Here is a 23,045-nt window from a genome sequence, read left to right on the forward strand (position 1 = left end):
CAGGACTCCTGTTTCTCATCGTGAAAATGTTTCTTTCTTGAATATCAACGCTTTTGAAGTTTAACAGTGTATTCCACCGTTAATATCTTTAGCTTTTAATCCTAGACTAGATGCCTGATATGATTAGGGATGATTGTATGGCATATTAAACTGTGGCTCGAACCAACTTGCTAAACAGCTTATCAAAAACACAACTTGGTAGGATTAACAACTAACAAGCATTTTATAAAACCTTTATTAATATTGTCGTAGTTGAGTGCTTCATGGCTAACGGATGTCATAGCAGTCACAAGTTGTGCCAGTTTATCATTTTAAATGTCCTTCCTTTTAAGATCTATGGTTTTGATGTTTTAACCGCTATTCCACCTTGGGTAATCTCGGCATTATCCCTAAGAGTGTGTTTAGATGGAGAAATTTAAAATTCTGAGAAATTTTAAATTTTAAGAATTTCAAATACTTCAATTGAAATTCTTTTATTTTCAAAATTTTGTGTTTGGATAAAAAAAATTTAAAATTATGAGGATGAAAAAAAAAGAAAATATGATTGGTGTGCTAGTTATACGTGTTCCTCTATTTAGGAGGTCAGAAAGTGTTTCTTGAAGAAGACTGTAAGAAGAGAATTTCAATTTCTCACATTTTAGAAGGAAATTGAAATTCCAGATTTTTAGTTATTTAAAATTCAATTTTAAAATTCCAAAATTTTAAATTCTTCATAAAAAACATCCAAAGAATGAATTCTAAATTACAGAAATTCAAATTCTTTGATAAATTACTTTCCTCAGTTAAAATTCTCTATCCAAACGCACCCTAAGGATATTCGTGATGTGGTTCGATTTAATTCTTGGATAGTCATATGAATCAAAAATAAAATAAAAGATGTAATTTAGTTTAAATATAACATTAAATTCAAACCAAATCAAATTAATTTTTTTGATTTGATTCAGTTTGATTTGAGAGTTTATTTTTTATTTTATTATCATAATTTAAAATCTATCAATTAAACTTATATAATTATTATGTCATATTATTTTAAAAATAAATTTTACTTTTTTTATTAAATTTTGTTTAACATATTTTAATTAAAAATTATTATTTTCACTTCTATTTAACATTAATATAAAATAATATTATCATAATATAATATTAATTTGTGCTTTACTTGATATTTAATATTATTTTTTATAAATAAAGTACATTCTTTTTAACATATAAAAAGTAAAATATTCATCTTGGTTATAAAGTAAAAGAAAATAATAAATTATTTAATACTTATTATTAATTATCACAATAAAAATTAATATGATTATAATATGTGGTTTATGTTCAATTTTTTATATAAAGAACCAAAAATTGAACTAAATCACAAAAAATATATGATTTTTTAGATTTTTAAATTTTTTGGATCGATTTGACGGTTTACAAACAATTTAATTTTATTTTGAACACCCCTAATTATCTCAACAGACCAGATGTAATTATGGAATTTGAGATGATTTAGTGGCATGTTAGCCTCTATTGCTAACTAACTTTAAAAGCACTAAAAACCATTTATAATATACTAAAAATATTTATAATTGATTATTGATAAACTCTATTCTTATCCCTATACTTTATATGTCGTACCCTAGGCCTTTCCTGTTATAATGAGAGAAATACACATTAATACAAACTGGCCAGTAAACTTGCTAGTTGCTCTTATATGACATTGTGATAAATCAATTGACCCGTATCATTGTATCACATTGACTCAGTCGGGTATGTCTAGAGTGGCCTATTAGATATCCATTAACTGAACATGGCTAAACATTCTTCAGGTTTGTACTCGGGAGCTGTATGTCCTCCACCCTGCAAGTAAACCCCTCAATAACATAGGTGAAATTAATTATACAGGTGAAATAGTAGAACAGAACTTACCTTCACAGTTGCAAATGTCATCCGATTTGAGTAAGTCCTTGTATATCTATCAGTAATATAGTAAACAAAGTGAGGTTAGTCTAGCTTTTCAGATAATTCAAAGACATGTTTGGATAAATTTTTTCATAAACAGATATAAGAGAAGAAAATAATAAAATAAATGTATTGAGTTCTTTTACAACTTATGTATCTTAACTTTTAAAGAAATTAAATAAAAAAAATTTCTATAAAAGTTAAATGCATAAGTTGATTTTATCTTCTATGAAAGTTTAATTTTTTTTATTTTTTTAGGTTTAATTACTTATTTAGTCCTTATAGTTAATAAGTGGTTTTTTTAGTTTCTGTAATTTCCTATTTAATTTCCGATAGATCCCCGCAGTTCAAATTGTTTAACGCCATCAAATTATTAACTATAAGGACTAAAATAGATAAATTTAGAAACTATAATGATTAAATGGGTAATTAAATCTTTTTTATTTTATTCTCTTATAAATAGGGGTGAAAAAGTTTATCTAAACAAAACCCTGGTCTTGTATCACTTTCCAGTTGGGCATACCATGCTACTTGGTCATTGTAATACCACTGCTTCCAGTCAGACACGATGGAATAGTTTAAAGATCTTATCCACGCTTAAGTAGCCAAGAATGGAACTACCATGTCATGATCCCCACTGTTAAAAAAAAAAAAAAAAATATATATATATATATATATATATATATGTATGTATATATATTTAAATTAATAAAATGCTAGGGGGGATGACGAGTGTTAATTAAGTGATAAAAGAAAATAGGATGTTCAAAAATCATTGCTTGTTAACAAAATTTAGTTAAATGCCCTCCCTTTATAAAAATCCAGCCGCTTGGCCAGTACAATGAATCAGAATCAGATACATTGTAGAAATATACATAAAAATCTTGACTTATATATATATATATATATATATATATATATATATATATATATATATATATATATATATTAATGAACGATAACCTTTTCCGCTGAGATTTACGTGATATTGGAAGCTGTTAGGGATATCGGAATTAAACTTAGATTTTAAGTCATCGTTACAGGGCGTCCATTTCCCTATACTTCCCTGGAGCACATACAGTCAGATAGTTTATTCAGTAGTTGCTGTTCAGCTAACAGTAACACTTTAAAGAAAATTACGCTGATAAATATACCTTCCGAATATGCAATGCTTTGCTAACATTATCATCATTGGCCCAATAGGTAAAGATGACACATGCATGAGACTGCAGATGGAAATATAAGAAAATAAGATATTTTAAAATAGATATGGATTACCAAATGCATGATCAATTCTGAAACCTAAGGATATTTATCAACTTCGATCGTTGGTTCATGCACAAATATTCAGTAATAAAAATTGCTAAATATTAGATGATCATTTGAAGTATTGGCAATTGGCATGATCTTTTTTAAAGTTTTTTTTCTTAAGAAGTTATTATTTCCAACTACTATAAAAAGATGGTGAAACAGAATTATTTTTAAACTAGTTTACTCATAGATACATTACTGAAGGCATTTTATTGTATGAGTAATGATACTCGTAAATTTCAATTTTGGTGTGTATGGTGAAAGGAAGAAATAGACAGGAAAAAAAGAAGATAAAGAAAGTGATAAATATGGCAAATAATGTGATGAGAAAGTAAAAAAGATAAGAATTTTTTTTGGAGTGGAAGTAAAGCGAAAAAAAAGTTGGGTGTATGTATAGTATTTTCCTTATTGTATCTATACTTAATCAGGGATTGCTCATAGTTGTAGAATCTAGCTAGTTCCTGCACACTCATATATAACTTGGTAGGTATGAATATTTACCCGACATTATAAGGGTGGCAATGTGAGACGAGGACTGAAAAACGCTGAGGTTTTATGAGCAAGAGACCTTCTCCAAGCGACTTCCATATCATTACGCGGTTCAGACTCATCGCAATAGGGTTCCAAAACATGGCCAATTTCAAGTCCTGAAATAGACTGAGGTAGTGCAAGGAATGAGTGAGTTACCAGCTTGTAATTGTGACTGTGGTTATCCCAATCTATTTAATTATGAGAACAAGACCACTTTCAATATTCATCACGTTTTGTTTCAAGAACAAGAAAAAAAATATTGATTACTTATTTCGTCCCTGTAACTGCACAATCTTGACGTTTTAGTCCTACACTTAAAAACTATTTGTTTTAGTTTTATACATATACTTTTTAATCATTTTATTCTTTATTATCCAAAATTGTAACTAAAATGATTTAAAAATATGTATAAAATCTAAAATGAGTTAAAAAGTATATCTAATTAAAAGGACTAAAATGAGTAATTTTTATATATAGAGGCTAGCTAAAACATAAAAATTATGTACGTGTAAAAAGCAAACTAGTAATTAAACCAAAAAAAAAAAGAAGAAAAGTGACAGGAAGAAATGAAATGGTTACATATGGCTTACCTACTCATACGATTGCATGTCTCTTACACATAACGCGTTTCTTGGGTCTATGTTGTGATACTCTCCTCTACAATTCTTTTGCAGTGACTGTTCACTCGGTAAATTATTCGAACTTGTTAGTATTTCACCTTTTGGAATTTAATAAATAAATAAGTAAACAAAGAACAATTGCCATTACTAATTCGTAAAGGCAAAATCACCTCGTAGAGTTCGTCTGAAATTATTGTCATGCCCTGATTAAATGGTATTTCATAGTTTTTTTCAGCTGATGTTATGGGATTTCCCAGCAGGTATCCCTGTAAAAAGAATGGTTCCTAATCAATCTGCTTAATTAATAAAAAGCATAATTTTATTTTATACCCGTTCATTTATAGAGGAAATCATTATGGAAACTATTCAAAGTAAATAATGCACTCAAAAACCTGCTTCGTTAATAAATGCACAAACCTGGATATTTATCCATGGTTGGATACCACCTTCGTTTCCTGCGGGTAAGGAAAATTGGGCAAAATAGTGAAATCCATACTAACACTAACATATTGAAATACAATGATGTTGCTATTTAAGCTTAGTCTCAATTTTGGCTTACAATTTGACCCTTTTGTGAGTGTGATACCGTTTGAAATTTCTTTAACAATAACTAGGACAGGAATGCGGCAGTATGAGTCACCAGCAATGTACACTTCATTTGAGAGAAATTCCGGACGATCAATTAGCCACTACACAGATTTCAACATGACTGTTACAACTTATTCTAGTTATTCTGGAGTTACATTTTCTAAACTGAAAGGTTATTTCAATTAAAAGAATTTGATTGCACCTTTTTTTTTAGTTTAGTCTATATGCGATTTTGTTTTGTGTCAATTGAGTTTTTTTATTTTTAAAATTTAGTAAATTTGGTCTTCTGTGTACTTTTTTCTATAGTGGAAATAATTTTAGAAGTATAAAAGTAAGAAATAAGTTGATAATTTTTATTAGATGTGAAATTAAGATTTGACGAAGGAAAATTTTGAATTTTTTTATATTTAGTTGAAATTAGATATTTTGAGTAATGAGTTTTGATCAAAACAATTTAATCAATTTAATTTGTAAACATTTTTAAGTTAAAAAAAAACTAACGGAGCCAAATTTATTAAATTTCAAAAATAAAGAAACTAAAACCACACTTAATCTAAATTAGAAAAATGAAAAAGCAATTAAGGCAATGAAAATTAAGATGGGTGTACCTTCCTAATAAATTGATGAGCATTGGGAACAAGCACGTTTTGTTTTGAGATAAGAAAAGCCAGTACTCGCAGGCAGATCCAAAAATATAATGCTACTTACCTGATTAATATATGAAATCAATGTCATCGATTAATATATGATCTAATTCATCCAAAAATTAGCTGTAAAAGAAAGCTTAAAATTTGAATAAAAAGAAAGCTGTAAAAGAATTAGCTGCAACAAATGAAATCAATGTCATCGATTAATATATGATCTAATTCATCCAAAAATTTCCAGGCAAGCTCAACCTTTGTCCATGATTGTGGCTTCAAGGTCAAATTAGGTAAGCTCCCGTTGTATTCCTCATTTTTAAATGTCAGTGGACATGCAACTCCTCCAAAATAACTACAATGTATAAGCAAACTAATGGTTTATTATCATATTATTATTAGGACGAAATTTCCCGTGCCTGTGCTCAGTGTGCTGTTAGGTTCTTTTGACTCTGTCTTGTGGGGATATTTTATGTCGGGAGGGATGGTTTTCACTTTTCATAGGGGTAAGGGGTTTAATTGTGTTGGCCCATGTTTGGTTGTTTTAAGTCCTTTTGTTTTATCTGATATGATAAATACTAATCAATGTCATAAGGATATTGATTAAAAAATTTAAAATAAAAATATTTTTATTAGAAAACAAAAAGTTATGTCTGTGATCTATTTTATATTTTTTTATAATTTATATAATATTTTTTTTAATTCTTTAATAATATCCTAATGGGACGCATTAGCAAGACCATCTAATATTTATACTTATGGTCCTTTGGTTAGATGGAAGGAAAATACGTAAGGAAAGAAAATTTTAAAATTTGAATTGGAAAGAAAATAAAAAAAATTCAATCTGTTTCAAGAAATCAAGTTATTCTTCTATTTTCCTTCCATTTTCAATCAAACAGAAAATGTTTTATTTTTTTTTATTTTCTTTCCTCCTACTTTCTCTCCTATCAAATGAATGATTAGTGTGCTATAAATATATCATAACCCCACCTTGTAACCTATCAATGATAATTTATTTGTTTGCCGATTTAAAAAAAAAAGTACGGAATACCCAGTTTATCACGTTAAGTCACTACAAAGTTACATTTTTTTTCCTTAAAAAAATCAATAACTAAGTGTACGTACATCAAAGTATGTCCAAGTAAGTTAGCATAAAATTTCTGGTCCACGTGATGATTATCAGTAGAAATTCTAGTTTGGCATTCATTACCTATTTCAAAGACAAGGCCAGAGAAAGCAGAGCAACCAGGACCCCCGGTTAGCCAAAGCAGGAGAGGGTCCCTTCTAGGATCATTCTCTTACTCAATAAAATAATAGAAGAGTTCTGCATGCTCCTCTGGTTCAGTTTCACCACCTACTTCCACGAAACTGATATCAAGCACAACAATGATTACCCGTCTCAAAAATCATCATGTATTTATGGTTTGAGTCAAATTTTATATAATGATATAAAGTTTTGTTGAAACTATGTATGATAGTAGTCCTAGAAAACTAACCAAATTCTCTTTTATTCATGCCATGCTTTGTTGAAATTTTTCAATCAATAATTGAAAGGCATAAACATCATAACATAAATTCAAAGTTGGCAATTTAGCATATAAACCCAGTTTCAAGTAGAAAACGAAAGGGTCCCAGGAAGGAACCGCACTATGTTGTGAGATGTTGCAAGCTTTGATGAAATGAGCAACACGAACGAAAGGACAACAATAATGTGCGGTCCTGGCCTTGCCATCAGAGAGACGTACCTTGCATGGGCACGGATCCAACTACGTCACTTTTGGACACATCCAATCTTAGAATAAGACGTGTAACAAAAATTAAAAAATCTCAACCAAATTCGCTTTCTCCTTTCGTTTTTTTCTGCTTCATCTTCCTTGACGTTGTTTCCCATCGTTGTCAATGGTGGCAGCCTTCTTAACGGCATGAGCAATTTATCAAAACAGGTCTCATCGTGAAAGTATTTCTTTCTTAAATATCAATGCAGTAGTGACAAGAACTGTGCCAGATTCTCATTCTGAATGTCTTCTTTTAAGATATCAATCACTCAATGACAATGGTGTTGATTTTTAACAGTAATTCCACCCTCAGTAACCTCGCCATTATCGCAAGAGCCAAATGTGATTTGGGATAATTCAATTGCATGTGAGCCTAGGCCTTAATTTGTTTGAAAAAATCTACAGTATATACTGATTATTAATCAATTCTATTAGTATCTCTATACCCCACTAGTTGTTCATTTGTCGTACCCTAGGCCTTTCCTTTTGGATTAATTTAATATGGACTAATTTTACTTAATACTGGGGTTAATTTGATGATGTTGTTAGACCTAATTATATGATTATTATTTATATAATATCTATTGGGTTAAATATTATTATATTGTACTACTAAAACACTAATTAGTAGATATAGATGTGATCAACTTGTGTGTGGACTTATTATGATGAATAAGTGAATTCATATCAGTTACCTAGAGAGATCTTTAGTTTCTTTCACTTTACAACTTTGGTGTCCCATTGAGACATCACATAAAATCAGGCACGGTAGAATAGGAATCAATTATCTCCTCACACCATGGATCAAATGTATTAAGTATATTTAGGTATTTTTAGAATAACTAATCTCTCTGCTCTCAATTATAAAAAAATATTTCACACTTAATATAAGAAAATTAATTAACTTTATTAAATTGTGTTATTTTTAATTAAAAACAATTATTTTTCCTAAACTATCATTCATTAAAGCTTGATATCAAGCATAAAAAAATACCCTTGACCTTATTAAATTAATAGTATTTTGAAGATAAATTCATTAAATAAGGCTAAGTAATTGAAATTTTTTTATATTTGAGATGAAAAAAAAAACTTTTGTTGCTTATAATCGACAATAAAGAGAGTATATTGTAGGTTTAATTAGTATTTGATTCTCTAATTTATTTTTTAAGTTCAATTTGATCATTTTATTATTGAAAACTTTAATTAGTTCTTGTTATTCTTAAAATTTGTTTAGTTGAGTCCTTTTGTTTTTAAAAGTTTCAATTAGGTCACTTACTTTTTAAAATAGGTTGAATTTGATTCTATTTTATTCAAAATTTATCAAATGAAATATCAAATGCGAAACTTTAATTTAAAAAAATTGTCATAAAAACAAAACTTGTTAAAAAAATTTTAAAAATAATAATTAAGTTAAAGATGAAAACTAAAAACAATTTAAACTGAAGAAATTACTAAAAAAAACTGAAGAAACTAAAGTAGCAGAAGTTACTTTGTCGTGTAAAAAAAAATTAAGGGCTCGTTTTAAGTAATTTTTAGGTGTAAGTCTCAAAAACTTTAGTTTTAAAATTTTTATTTTATTCTCTAATTTTTAGTTTCAAAATATATAAACTCACTTTTGAATGTTTCCAATCTTGTTAAAATTAGTTTATTAGTTTATGGGTCTTGATAACCATTTAAGGTATTAGTTAAGGAATTAAAAGGAAAAAATATTTATTATGAAAATAATAGGAAAATGTAAAACAAACACGGGTAGCATAATTTTGCCTATTTCAATAAAAAAAATTCTTTTTAGTTTTTTAATTAATGTCCTAAGAACATTAATTAGTATTTGCCTTAATTTATATGGATGTGTTGGTCAGAGTCGACTAGTAAATGATTGATTTTGAATATGAATGTAAATGTATTTTAAAATTAAGTTAAAAAAATTAATTCAACTTAATTTTATCAAACACATTTTATTTTAAAATTACATTTAAAAATCAAAAATAAAAATACTCATGACCACCCCAGATAAACCTTAAAATTATATTTAAAAATCAAAAATAAAAAAACTCATAACGACCCCCAAATAAACCTTAAAGTAACTAAAATCCAATTAACAAATACTATAAACATATATACTCTCAAAGTCCAACCAAAATCTGTTTAGTTAGCCCGATAATATGGGTTAAGTACGCGTTTGTTTCTCCAATCCAATTGCGACATCATGAAATTCAAGATCATTTCATCGCAAAAGTAAGGATATTGTTGCTTCCTAGAAACAGAGGTTGGTTATAATGTACGTTCGCACCGACAATCCAAACACTACTCTTAATTCGTTTAAGTTTGTGTGAGTTTTTTTATATAAATTTTAGAAGTTCTTAAAAAAATGGTTTGTTTTCCTGACCACTTCGAATATGGAACTTGTCTCTTGTTGTCCTATTGGTCATGTGATAGGAGTAAACATTTGCATCAATATCCACTAGAAATTTGTGATTATAGATTATTAATTTTATTCGTTAATTTTCTAAAATTGCCACTTTAATTTTTTACCTTATAGATTATTAATTTTAATTCTTAATAATAAAAAATAGAATTAAAAAATCAAAGTATATATAGCATTTTACGAAATTTAAAACAACACGAGTTTTTTTTAAGAAAAAAATGTAACTAAGTTTATACTATAATCTTTAGCACTACTAGAAATCGGAGCTTTACTAAAAAAAAAAAAAATCACAAAACTCTTGCAATGATGAGATTTATTGTGCACTTGATTCGGCTTATATTAAAAAAGATTAGTTGTTTTTATTAATTTAAAATATAAAATAAAATGTCAGAAATAATTGTTCCAGATATGATAAGAAAAATTTCAGACCATGAGAGTGACTTGTGAGTTGTCCTCAACAATAAGCATCAGCCTCGATTTATTTAACCAATTACAATTAATTGGATCGATTTAATAAGTAATTCTTAGTACAGTATAATCCACCACTAAAATAAATCTGATGGAATTAATTTAGTTTAAACTCATCCCGTAACATACGGACCTGAATGATTTGACCCTAGACATCGCTATCTAAAGACTAAAAATGCTGGCAAATTTCCTGAAAGCACATTAGCCATAATTAAGTCTTTGTTGTCACGAACTTTAGTTGCTCTGTTTCATTTATTACAGTTTACACATGCCAAAATACCAGAGTACTTTTTTGTCATTATCGTTCATTCTAAATTGGCTCGTTCCTCGGATATTATCTTCCATTAAAGACCGACAAATTAATACTATCAAGTTTGATCATTTTAATTCTCTTTAGCCGTCTACTGCCGCTCAATCAACCATCTAAGAGCATGTAAGAAAATAGATAGAATAATTCTAAATTAGAATCAACCAATACTTTTATTGTTAAATTAAAAATATAAGAAAAATCATATTTTAAGGCATTTTTATTTAATATTTTTTAAATGCTATAACAATGAGAAAATACAAGAATTTTTATAATCACAAATTATTATAGTAACGATTAATTGGATCATTTTTACAACAATTATCTTTAAAAAAAAATAGTACTACCTACATATTACTACAATATATGATGAAAGTATAAAACTGTTTTTATAGAAATTAATTACTAAAAAGATATTTGAAGATACAGATACTAAAGGAAAAAAAAATCACTTTACACAAAACCGTTGCTTTCAATGTATTACAATGAAAAACTAAACCGATCAAATCTAATTAATCTCAACAAAATTAGCAAGAATGTATTAAGCAATCATCTTTCCCTTGAGAGAAAAGAATCCATCAACATCTATCTCAGAATGCGTAATGCAGATAATCCAGAAGCTAGGTAATTGACAACTTGACACTCAATTCACAAAACAGCACTTGTCATTCCAACAGCGTAGCTTCTACTTCTGGGATACGCTTTGGGCACAACGGGAACTTCCCCTTCCCCCAAATCATAAGGCGTGTCCTCGTCGATCCGGCCCATGCCAACGCTGGTGGACTTGGGCAGCCCATTCGAAGATACGGGCCGGGCCTGGGCCTTCTGTTTGAGAACCAAATCCACATCGATTCTGTTGCCCAGAGTCCTGGCGGAAGCCGCTCGCAAAAGCTCGGCGAAATCCTCGTTGTTGTCGGAGCGTGACGTGGCAGCACTGTAGCTCCTGGGCAAGGCCTGGAGTCTGCCAGCAGCATCCACGGGGTTGCTATAGTTCATCTTGTGACCGCAATTCGTTATGCTTCTCACGTACATGTCCCTCGCTTTCCCCAACATTCTCAACGGCGTCGTTATGATCCACACCAACTTGTTCTGCTTCTTCTTGTTCCCCTTCCTCATTGCTTTAACTAATTAACTCACACAATCTTCAGATGCAAAGCTGTTTCTTTCTTGGTGAAATTAAGAGAGGAATTTGATGATGTTGTTATAATTAAGGAAGGTAGGTAGCATGGACTTTTTCAGAGCACACCGTATCAGAAAACAATACATAGATAAGAACAAAGGGCGTGCAACGTGTTAGCCTAGTTTCTTACTTTTTTTTAATTGATGATGAACTTGTTCAATTATTATTATTTTTTCCAATAGTGAAAGGTGGCTTGGCTTGGATTCGAAGGACCGCTACTCTTTCAACTCTCGACACCATATTTTGACTTGTTTTATACTATCAACACGATAAACGCGTAAAGGATAAACTATGGATATATATTCCATTATATTCTATTTTAAAGATTAAAAAAAAAGAAAAATATATACTAATAAGTTTTTGTTTTTTATCATAGAAATAATCTCTCACTATCTATTTCATAAATAAAATCAAAATTTATACTCTTAACTACTTTAACACAAATCATTATGTTTGTGTCAATTGTTATTACTGAGTAATGTTAATTCAATGAAAAGAAATAGAATGAAATAAGAGATAAAACGCCATACTTGTGTATAATTCAAGCTTGATTGAAGAACACGTGAATATTTATAAATGGTTTAACTACGATAACTATTTTTATACGTAATAATTACCAATATAAATATGATTATATGCATAACACGTTTCCGTACACGCTGTATACTTGTTCTTTTTTGTCTTTTTGTGAAACATGCTGTACAATACTTGTATTAGAAGTATTTAATATTGATTTCTATTTTGTATTAAACCATTTTTTTAAGGGCATAAACGAAGGTCAAATAAAATAGCACATGAAAAAATAAACTGTCGAGCAGGTTAAAAGAAACACGACATTCGTACGTATGGCTGACAATACAAATAAGAGCGTCAAGCCTCCGTCAACCAATGTAATCAAATAAAGTTCCGCTCGTTTAACGTTCTTTTAAAATAATAATAATTCAAAAAAACTAAATTTACTAAATAAATAGTGTATTTTGTACTTACATTCTGGTATGGAATATTGACGCCATTACTAAAAATAGCATATTGTTCAAAATTATAACGTGGACACGTATATAATAAACTAAAACAATTTCGGTGCAATGCAGGCTAGGTAGAAGAAAATTTTCAAACAGTTAATTATGTATTTAATAATATTTAATTATTATACTGGTTTCCATGCTTTTACCAAATTTACAATTAGGTTTATGAACTTTTTTTCTTTTAATTAGATTCTTGAACTTTTATTTTTTTTATAATTGATCCTTCTCCAAAATACCTAACTAAAAGTACAAACAATAAACTAATACCTGAGAAGGGTGTTATAGGCACAACCAAGTCATCAGTGAGATTTCACCATAATTTCAATCTTGCAAATAATCTAACACACTTCTTTTATTTGTTATTTTTAGACAAAGTACAGGGAGAGCCCATAGCTGTTTTTTTTTTTCACAACCAAAAGATTAATTATTTTATTAAACTGTTATAGTTGTCATGAGAGATGCAACCACAACAAGTAGCACTGTACAAAGAGCCTGAACTAAAGGCAAAATTTTACATCACACAATTAATAGTCCCCTGCGAAGTACATGGAGAGCCAAGAGCTGTTAGTTTTTCTTTTACGTGTTTAGGGTTTAATTAGGATAACTATTTTAATAAACTTTCGATCATCAACTATTTATCAATTACGAACAACTTGATTGAGATCGAGTTGTTAGTTATACTGAGGAAGTTTAAAGATATATATTTGAATTCATCAAATTATATTTGCATGTTTTTGAAACAATTGATCTTAACTCTGTTCTAGACTTCTAGTACTAAACGACGAGCGAGGTTACAAGATTAAAACAGAAATTTTAAATCCATGATTTTTGTTATAAATTCTCTTTGAAAAAAGCACCAGTGACTACAAACAAATGACTTTTAAAAGTTTAAGCTAAGATATTAATTGAATACAAAGTTTGTGTCGTGAGCTTAAGATTGATAATCAATAATTCAATATGACAACTTATCCGGGTCTGACACGTTCAACTGAAAACAAGAATGTTTAAAGATTTAAAAAGAAAAAAAAAATCATGATCCCCATCATAATGTTGTGCAGGCAAGTATGCAATATTATTAATAAAAACGTACCGTTTAAAGCACTGATGAACAAACATTCAAAAACATTCTTAATTAACATGTCTTTGTGGTGAAGAGAAAAACTTTACTATTTTTCTTTCAAATAAGACAGCCCTGAGGGGGCCGTTGTAAAAGTTCACAAAAGAACTCACATAAAAGACGTTCCTTATATATTTCAAAACATTATTAAGAAAAGCAAAGTGTATTATTTATTGGTAGCTTACAGAATACCAGTTACCACAAGCAAAGTGTATTTATTATTAAGAGAAAAATTATGACTTTTACCTTTTTATTTTTAATGCTAGTTTTTTTACACATGAATTTACATAACCAAATCTAATAACACGCGTACCTTAATTACCTAATTTTACCATTAACTTTACTTTGTTTGTTAAATTTAATGTGAAAAATATGATGCAAATATTCATTACGTACAAATTTATTAATTACCTGATTTTACCATTAACTTTACTTTGTTTGTTAAATTTAATGTGAAAAATATGATGCAAATATTCATTACGTACAAATTTATTAATTCTACAATTATAGAAAAGGACAATAATGATGCAAGGTGTACAATAATCAAATGAAAAATCTTAAGAAAAAAGTTTCTTATATCATTGACAAAATGTTCTTCAAACTACATATATATTTTCAATAGTGACTGTTTAATATTAGGAGAGAAAAAAAGTCCACCTTTTATTGTTTAGTAGAAAATTTGGATGTTAAGAATATATATAATAAAATTTATTTTAGTTTTGTCCATGATAAAATACTATTTTAAAATGCAAAATTAAACATGTTAAGTATACTATATTTTTATTATATTTATGTATTAGTGAAATATGTTATAAATTTTCGAAACTTTATAATTCTATATTGTTATTTTATAAGTGTTTATTTCTAATTATGTATTTATGTTCAACATTATTCACGAGAATATATGATTATTTTGTGGTGAAAGAAAAAGTCAAACTCCTCAAAAAAGATATTAAGGAGTGGATTCTTGAGAAATTTGGAGGCAACCAAGCTAATGGGACCAAATTGGTGACCGACATCAATAACCTAGACATGGGAGTTAAACGGATTATCTTTCGGGGAGGTGTATGAGAGGGAGGATATGTTGAAAGAATTTTGGAGGAGTACTAGAATTCAAGAATCTATTTGTTGCCAAAAGTCAAGAATAAAATAGCTCCGGGGGAGATGCAAACACAAGATTCTTTCGTGACCTTGTTAATTGAAGGACAAGGGTTAATAGCTTCAAGGGTTTGAAGGTGACGGGGATGGTGTGAAGAACCCGTGGTAATAAAAGAGGTAAAGGAGCATTTCCAAAATGTGTTCCTTGAACAAGGATCCATGGAGGTGCCTTTGGAAGGAATAAATGTTAGAACTATTTCAGAGGAGAACAATGCTATGTTAATAGCTATTTTTTCCAAAAAGGAGATTATGGAGGTAATATGAGATTGTGATGGGAATAAAATCCCATTACTGGATGGATTCAATTTCAACTTTATCAAGTTTTGCTGGGATGTGATCAAAGGCGGCATCACTAGAGCCATACATGAATTCCATAGCCATGGACGATTGCCGAAAGGGTCAAATTAATGCCTCATTTTTTACACTTATACCAAAGAAAGAAAATCCACAAGAATTGGGAGGGTATAGGCCAATATCACTTATAGGGTGTCTGTATAAGATTACTGCAAAACTCTTGGCCAAGAGGATTAGCAAAATCTTGGGAAATGTGGTGAATGAGAGGCAATCGACGTTCATCAGAGGGAGAAATATTTTGGATGGAGTTATGATAGCAAATGAGGTGGTTCATGAGGCAAAAGCAAGAAGAAGCCTTGTTTCATTTTCAAAGCTGACTTTGAGAAGGCTTATAATTTAGTAAGGTGGGATTTTCTAGCCTATAAGTTACATAGATTGGGCTTTGACACAAAATGGATATGAGGGTGCCTACAATCATCCTCAACTTTCATCCTTATTAACGGTAGTGCAATGGAAGAGTTTTGGGTAAAGAAAGGTCTTAGACAAGGTGATTTATTAGTATCCTTTCTTTTTTTGGCGATTAAGAAGGGCTTGAGTGACATGATAAGAAAGACAAAAGCGCAACAATTAATTTTTGAAATTAAGGTGGGCTAAGGGAACTTAAAGGTATCTCTCCTTCAATTTGCCGATGACATAATTTTCTTCTTTAGAAAAAATATGAAGGACTCAATCACCTTGAAATCAATCTTAAGGTACTTTGAAATGGCATATCGGTCTAAAGGTCAATTTTTCAAAAAGTAGTTTGGTGGGAATCAATGTGGAGCAAAGGGATGTTAGAATGTGTGTAAGTGTGTTGAATTGCAAAAGCATGACCATCCCCTTTGTGTATTTGGGGGTTTCGATTGGTGCGGATGCAAGGAAACTATCAACTTGGCAACCGGTCATTGACAACATGCGTGCAAAGTTGGTACCTTAGCAAAGGGGGCATTTATCGTTTGAAGGAAGGATTTGCCTCATATAATCAACTTTGTCTTCTTTACCCCCTTTATTTTTTATCGTTCTTTAAGATTCCTAGAAGAGCGATTAGTATTCTTAATAGGATACAAAAAGGCTTTCTATGGGGGGGCTAAAGGTGAAGGGAGGAAGGTAGCTTGGGTCAAGTAGGATGATGTATGTTCACCATTAGAAAAAGAGACATAGGTATAAAGAATATAGAGGTTTTCAATAGGGCCTTGGTGGGGAAATGGATGTGGAGGTTGGTGAGTGAAAAACAAGGATTATGGAAGAAGGTATCGTTTGAAAAATATAACTTTAGGTATTTGGACAAATTGGTTCTTAGGGTTGGTATTTCTAAGGGTTCACAATGGTAGGGGGATTTGGTGAGTATATGTGAGCTAGAGAGGTCAACGGTGGGTCAGTTTCAAAAAGGTATGTCAAGAGTGGTAGGTAATGGAGGAAAGGTGAGCTTTTGGTATGTCAAGTGGGCGGGAGAAAATTCATTCTTTGGTAGTTTTAAACGTTTGTTCTCAGTTTCAAAACAAAAGGAATGCAAAGTGATGGATATGGGTAGGTGGGAGGGAAATGCTTGGAGATAGAAATTGGTGATGTGTAGGAATTGTTTCATTTAGGAGCAAGAATTGGTTCAGAGTTTGTTGGAAGTCATTGGAGAAAAGTCACCTAGACTCTCTTGCAATGACGGATGGCCATGTTGTGAAGGAGGTTCATGAACTGCTACATAGTAAGGGAAACAATGAAGATGCAAGCTTTTACATGCAACTATGGAAATTGCAAATACCATCAAAGGTAAAGGGATTTCTTTGGAGATTGACAAGAAACAAAGTTCAAACCAAACTAAACTTTCACATTCAAAACATCCTCCCAGCTGACAGCGATATGGATTGCATGTTACGCAATGAAATGGTAGAATCAATAGATAATTTATTTTGAAGATGTAGATACACGCGTGAGATTTGGAACAAATGCTATATCTGGGGGGTGATTTCAAAGTATTATCGGGAGACATGCAAGAACATTTCTGGCAACATGCAAGATCCATCAAAGGAACTAAGGCGAAACTGGTCTGGTGAGGAGTATGAGCAGTTGTTATAAGGGTATTGTGGAAACTAGAAACACTGGAACAATATTATTTTAAAAGAGGGTCGATGAGAGTAACAGGTTTTGTTTGATGATATTGTTTACACATCATGCGGTCATGGTGCAAAGCAAGAATCAAAGATTTTAATTACTCACTTTATGTATGAAGGATTGACCCAATAAGTGTAACATCCTTTATTACAATAATAACATGTAATAAAAATATACTTTAAAATATCTGTAAAATAAGAATTTAGAAATTTTAATGGTTCAAAATATTTTAAATATTATAATAAACGAGTCCTTACATAAATAAATCACTTTATTTTTAAATATGGACATCTAAAAATGCTACACAAACTAAAACAAAGTTTAACTAATAATGAACTAAACCTGTAATTCTCCATCGTTTCAAAAGTTTCTTTCTCAAACTCTAAAAACAACACTTTCAATAAAATAATAATCTCAAGTGAATAAAATAAGTTCTAAAAAAGTTTGCAAATATATTATTTTCAACCGACATGATAATCGAAAAATCCAACAATGGTATCCACAAAATAAAATTAAAAATAATATATACATACTTAGAAACAACCACAAATTAATCACACGACGAAATAACACTCCGATAAATAAACAGCAACACTTCACTGCATTCAATTCTTGAACAAACAAACAAATATCACAACATAACTAAGGGATTTTCAGAATCATTAGACTCAACTCTTTGGTTTCTAAAATCAATGTAGATCTCATATTCTTTAAAAGATTTATGAGTTCATTTTCATGTAATGGTGTCCCAGTGTCTTTCTCATCATAGATGAGGTATCTAGAATATTTTTCTCATCCCAAATGCAGGTATCTATGATCTCATTCACATTACAGATGAAGATATCTCATGCATATTCAATTTTTAAAATAAAATACACACTATCACCACTTGAAGATGATGACAAATTCACACATAATTTAAAAAAAAAATCATTCCAAATAACTACTAAATAAATACTCTAATTCCATACACATTAATAACTCACAAAGTCATACTCCATCTAATAAGTCAATTAATAATTAAATATGAAATAAAACACACATGTATCAAAATATATTTTAGTTTATATATATGATAGGTAAACACAAAACTCAAGCAAACTAATTCATGAATTTTTAAATAAATTTCAAGATTCAATATGCAGCCAATGAAGATTTGTACATTGCAAAACCCTTTTTTGTAAAATTAAATTAAACTCCACGCATAGTAAAACATATATGTTTGTATGATTATATCAGACACTTAGATAATTTCACACAAGAATACCACAAAACCTAAAATTTATGGTCATCAGAGGGATTAATTCACGCAAGGACCAATGTATCAATTTATTGATTTATGACCAATAAACTCAAGGAGACAGGTTTCCAAAAATCTGTCATGAAAGTTTAGGAAAAAAAAAGTTATTTTACTCACTTCTTGAAACATAGTAATTCACACATTCTTTGCTTATTATGCATTTTTTCCATTTAATATATCAATAAGATTCTCTTTATTTCTTTTTTCTTCACAATCCTATATGATCCGAGAGAGATTATCTATAAAATTTTAAGAGAAGAGAATTGTTATCCCTATATAATACAAGAGTATTTGATTTAAAATTGGGTCATATGAGATATATATTCTTAATAGATTTGACTAATCAAATATTTTTTTATCTTTTTCCACTCTATTATTTAGATTTATCTAATTATTAACATTATCTAATATTTTATTTTCTTTCAAGATATATTAAAATAAAACATGATGAGATTTAAACTATTCTTTATGATTACAAATTCAAAATATAACATATATTTTATCCAAACTAGATATACAATATTATATTATTGCTACAATAATTATCTTTAGCATAGTAATAATTTTTTAATCATTTTAATTAGGATATAGAGTTGTCACACTTTTTTTATAATTATTAAATAATCTCAACGATCTTATATCAACTGCTTAATCTTTTTTATTGATAAAATAATTATTTAACTCATTCAACTTTAAAAAAAATAATTAAAATAAATAAATTTATTTATTCAATGATATTTAATATATTATAATACAAGCATTTCAATATATATATATATATATATATATATATATATATATATATATTAATCATTTTAATTCAAACAAATTCTTATATTAATAATTTTTAAATTAAAATTAATAATAATAATTATATTAAAATGTTCGGATGTTACGTTAAACTGCTTAATGCATATGGATTAGAATCTTATACATACTAGCCATGAAGGGTGAGTCTGGTTTTAATTTCATAGTAATCAGGGTGCACTAAATTCGATTTGTAAGGTTTACCTTAATGAGGCATTTATGATGCTTGCATTTATGATTTTGTAAAATATTGCAGAGTGGATGCCACTACTTTGGCTCCAATCTTGCTCTATCTATTAATAATAACTTTTTGGAGTTTTAAAAAAAATGCAAAGCTTTTAGACCAGCGACTCTGTGAATGAAAATTAAGCGATGGCATTGAAAATGGAGGCTTGACACTTCCAGAAGAAAGAAAAAAACCTCCCCTTGACACTAACAAAGATTTTCATTATTAAAGTGTTTCTCACTACTTTCCAACTAACAACTAAACTCAACTACTAGAAATCGCCAATAATTGTAGCCGTCCTGGATCAATAGCTTTCAAATTTCAACTGGCGAAGTATTTCTTCCTCCAAAAACAAACATATACACACACACATACTGGTCTCTGTATTAATATTTTTAGATAGTTAAAGTTAATAACTTCTATATCACAACATATAACTGTGATTAAAAAAAAAAACATATAACTGTTTATAAGAGAAGAAAAATGACTTTTAAGAGATAAATGTCATTTGATTTTACTTTATTTAATGAATCTATTCTTAAAATATTCTTTACTTATTTGAAATTTTATTTTTAGACACTTTTTATTCTTAATATCAAAATATATTATCAAACTTTTATTAAAAATAAGATTTTTTTTCTCTGAACAGGATTAATAAAATTAAATAATATTATTCAATTTTTTAATAAGAAAAAGAATTATACATTAATAATATATAAAATTTTATAAAATCAGTTGATCATAACATATAATATATAATAAATTTATTAACTTTAAAATAATTATTTTAAAGTAGTTTAAATAATAATATATGATTGAATGTGAATATGGACATAGACATTAATTTTTTTACTAATATTTGAGTCAGAAGAGAGCTAAACTAGTCAAGATTTTGGTGTTGATAGCCACTTGGCACTATCAAACAACAAAGAAGTCATTGAATGACCCGATTCTACCACAGGAACAATACACTGCCGCGTCCAATATCTGAACATCATTATACCACTCGAAAGAGAAGGAGAAAGAGACACACCCACACGCTGACACGAGAGAGAAAGGCTATGACATACATACTAGTTCTATGTTCTATCTCCTTCTCCTGTGGATGGTAAAGCCTCATCTCCATTGGGAAAATAAGGTGATGGGCTATGTCTTTTGGCAGAACAAGCATACTGTTTGTTTGTAGCATGCTTATCTTGTTTACTATTTCTTTCTATTCTGTTCTGTATACTAATCCACATGTTTTGCTTATTTATTGGTATAATCAAGCCGAATAAAGGAACAAATTATGAGTTTGAGTTACATTCTTGTTTTTGAAGGATATAGCAATCATGAAACTAGCAAAATATATTAAACTTTGTTTGTGTCCGTTGTGGTGCCGTGCCTTATCAAAAAGGATGTATGGGGTAGGTTGGTAATATTTTCAAGACGTTGTTAAAGCTTGTATACATAATTTGTCCAATTAAGAATATACATTCATACTTTTAATCTCGGTTTTATGGCATGCACGATTATATTTATACTGACATCAAGCTTTGTGGCCCTACCCTTCATTAGGCATGCTTTTGCTTTGTGGTTCAGTTTGATATAGTTTTTGATGCAAAATAGTGAAGTGACTAATGAAACGTTTCCTTCTTCTGATATGACATTTTTATATTCCTCATTGGGACTAATGAAAACAAAACTTTGCAACAGGGCACAGGTAGTGGGATGGCCACCAATTTGATCTTTTGGAAAGAACACGATGGCCTCTAATTTACAAAGAATGATGATGAAGCAGAATTTAAATCAGGGTGTCTATATGTAAAGGTCAGTTTGAATGGTGTCCCTTATCTTAGAAGGATTAATCTCAAAACCTATAACAACTATATGGAACTTTCTTCTGTTCTTGAAAAGATGTTCAGTTGCTTTACCATTGGTAGTATCCTTCTTTCAAATTCTTTCATTACCTACTTTTTTTAGATTTTTGATAGACCCTTTTCATTAGCTGTAAAATTAATTACGTGGCTTTTTTCCCATAATTTTCTTAGTTTGACTTTCAAAGGCATATAATATTTTTAACCAATTGATTAACACTGAAATATATTAGTGCAATATAAAATTTGTATTTACTAAATCTAGAAATTGGAATTCAACATCTGCTTAATTGCACTTGGCAAGAAAGAGAGCCTAAGCTTCTTCTTTAGCCGCCATATTTCCCTTCTGAAACTCTGCATAACCACTTTGCATCATAACATTTTCCTGTACATAAAATTAGGTCAATGCCATTCTCTTGGACTTCCTAGGAAAGATGGACTAAGTGAGAGCTCTTTAAGGGATGTTCTCCATGGATCTGAATATGTTCTTAAATATGAAGATAAAGATGGAGACGGGAAGCATGCGGGTGATGTTCCTTAGGAGCAAGTTATTCCTCCTCTTGTCATGATTATAATTTATACTACCTCTGTCCTTCTATATTACACTCTTTTTAAGAATTTGGCTTGTCGTTTTTTATAAGATTTTTTAAAAGTTGCATTAATTATTTTTTATTAAAATATTTTTAATTATTTTATAATTTTTTAAGTCAATAAACAATAAATGTTATATACTAATAAAATAAAGTCATTTTCTCTTTTGTCAGGATTTGAGAAGATGACTAACATGCGTTAATTAATTAGGTGAAAAGTAATTAATGGGATAATGTGAGATGATGAGTTTCAATTATCTTATAAATTTTAACAAATTTAATGCTATGTATAATGTCATTTTTCAACTATGATAGTTCATTGGATGAACCCATTAACTCAACATTTGTTATTGCAGGATGTTCACCATTTCATGTCACCTGTCGGTGACTAAGGATAATGAAAGGTTCTGAGACTATTGGAGGGGCTAAAGACGTAGCATTAGTGCATCTTGCAACGGTAGAGCATGTATCATATATGAACTTCTTCATATCATCCGAGGTAAAGTTGTGCTCATCTCCAGAACACATAATAGTGAGTGGGCTTACATGTCTATATCCATCCATAGTGACAACAAAGGTTAAAGTCAAATGCAAAAGGGTGTAAGCACAACTGTTCCGGGGAAAGAGAAGCAACAAGATTTGAAGTTAATGTTTTGTCGCTCGGATTACTTCCGAAAAAATCAACCTTGTTGTAGCACAAAAAGCGACTGTAGATTTGATATTTTCCTATGCCTAAT

At 29.6% G+C, this 23,045-nt stretch overlaps 1 protein-coding gene, 1 long non-coding RNA gene and 1 pseudogene across 2 annotated transcripts; 1 reads left to right on the top strand and 2 right to left on the bottom strand.

The window, feature by feature from the left end:
• Window positions 1-1,556: 1,556 nt before the first annotated feature.
• LOC114408314 lies at window positions 1,557-7,367 on the bottom strand (annotated as a pseudogene).
• A 3,676-nt stretch (window positions 7,368-11,043) lies between these two features.
• On the bottom strand, window positions 11,044-12,055 carry LOC114408779. Its single transcript, XM_028371943.1, has one exon. It carries the CDS (start codon window positions 11,724-11,726, stop codon window positions 11,259-11,261), a length of 468 nt encoding a protein of 155 aa, XP_028227744.1. The 5' UTR covers window positions 11,727-12,055; the 3' UTR covers window positions 11,044-11,258.
• An 8,769-nt stretch (window positions 12,056-20,824) lies between these two features.
• Window positions 20,825-22,658, top strand: LOC114408780. The gene is made up of 3 exons (XR_003665938.1): window positions 20,825-21,000; window positions 21,558-21,671; window positions 22,120-22,658. It is a non-coding gene; the product is annotated as an uncharacterized LOC114408780 (long non-coding RNA).
• The last annotated feature ends 387 nt before the right edge of the window (window positions 22,659-23,045 follow it).

The sequence above is a fragment of the Glycine soja genome, chromosome 4 (genome assembly GCF_004193775.1).
Source record: "Glycine soja cultivar W05 chromosome 4, ASM419377v2, whole genome shotgun sequence".
NCBI lineage: Eukaryota > Viridiplantae > Streptophyta > Magnoliopsida > Fabales > Fabaceae > Glycine > Glycine soja.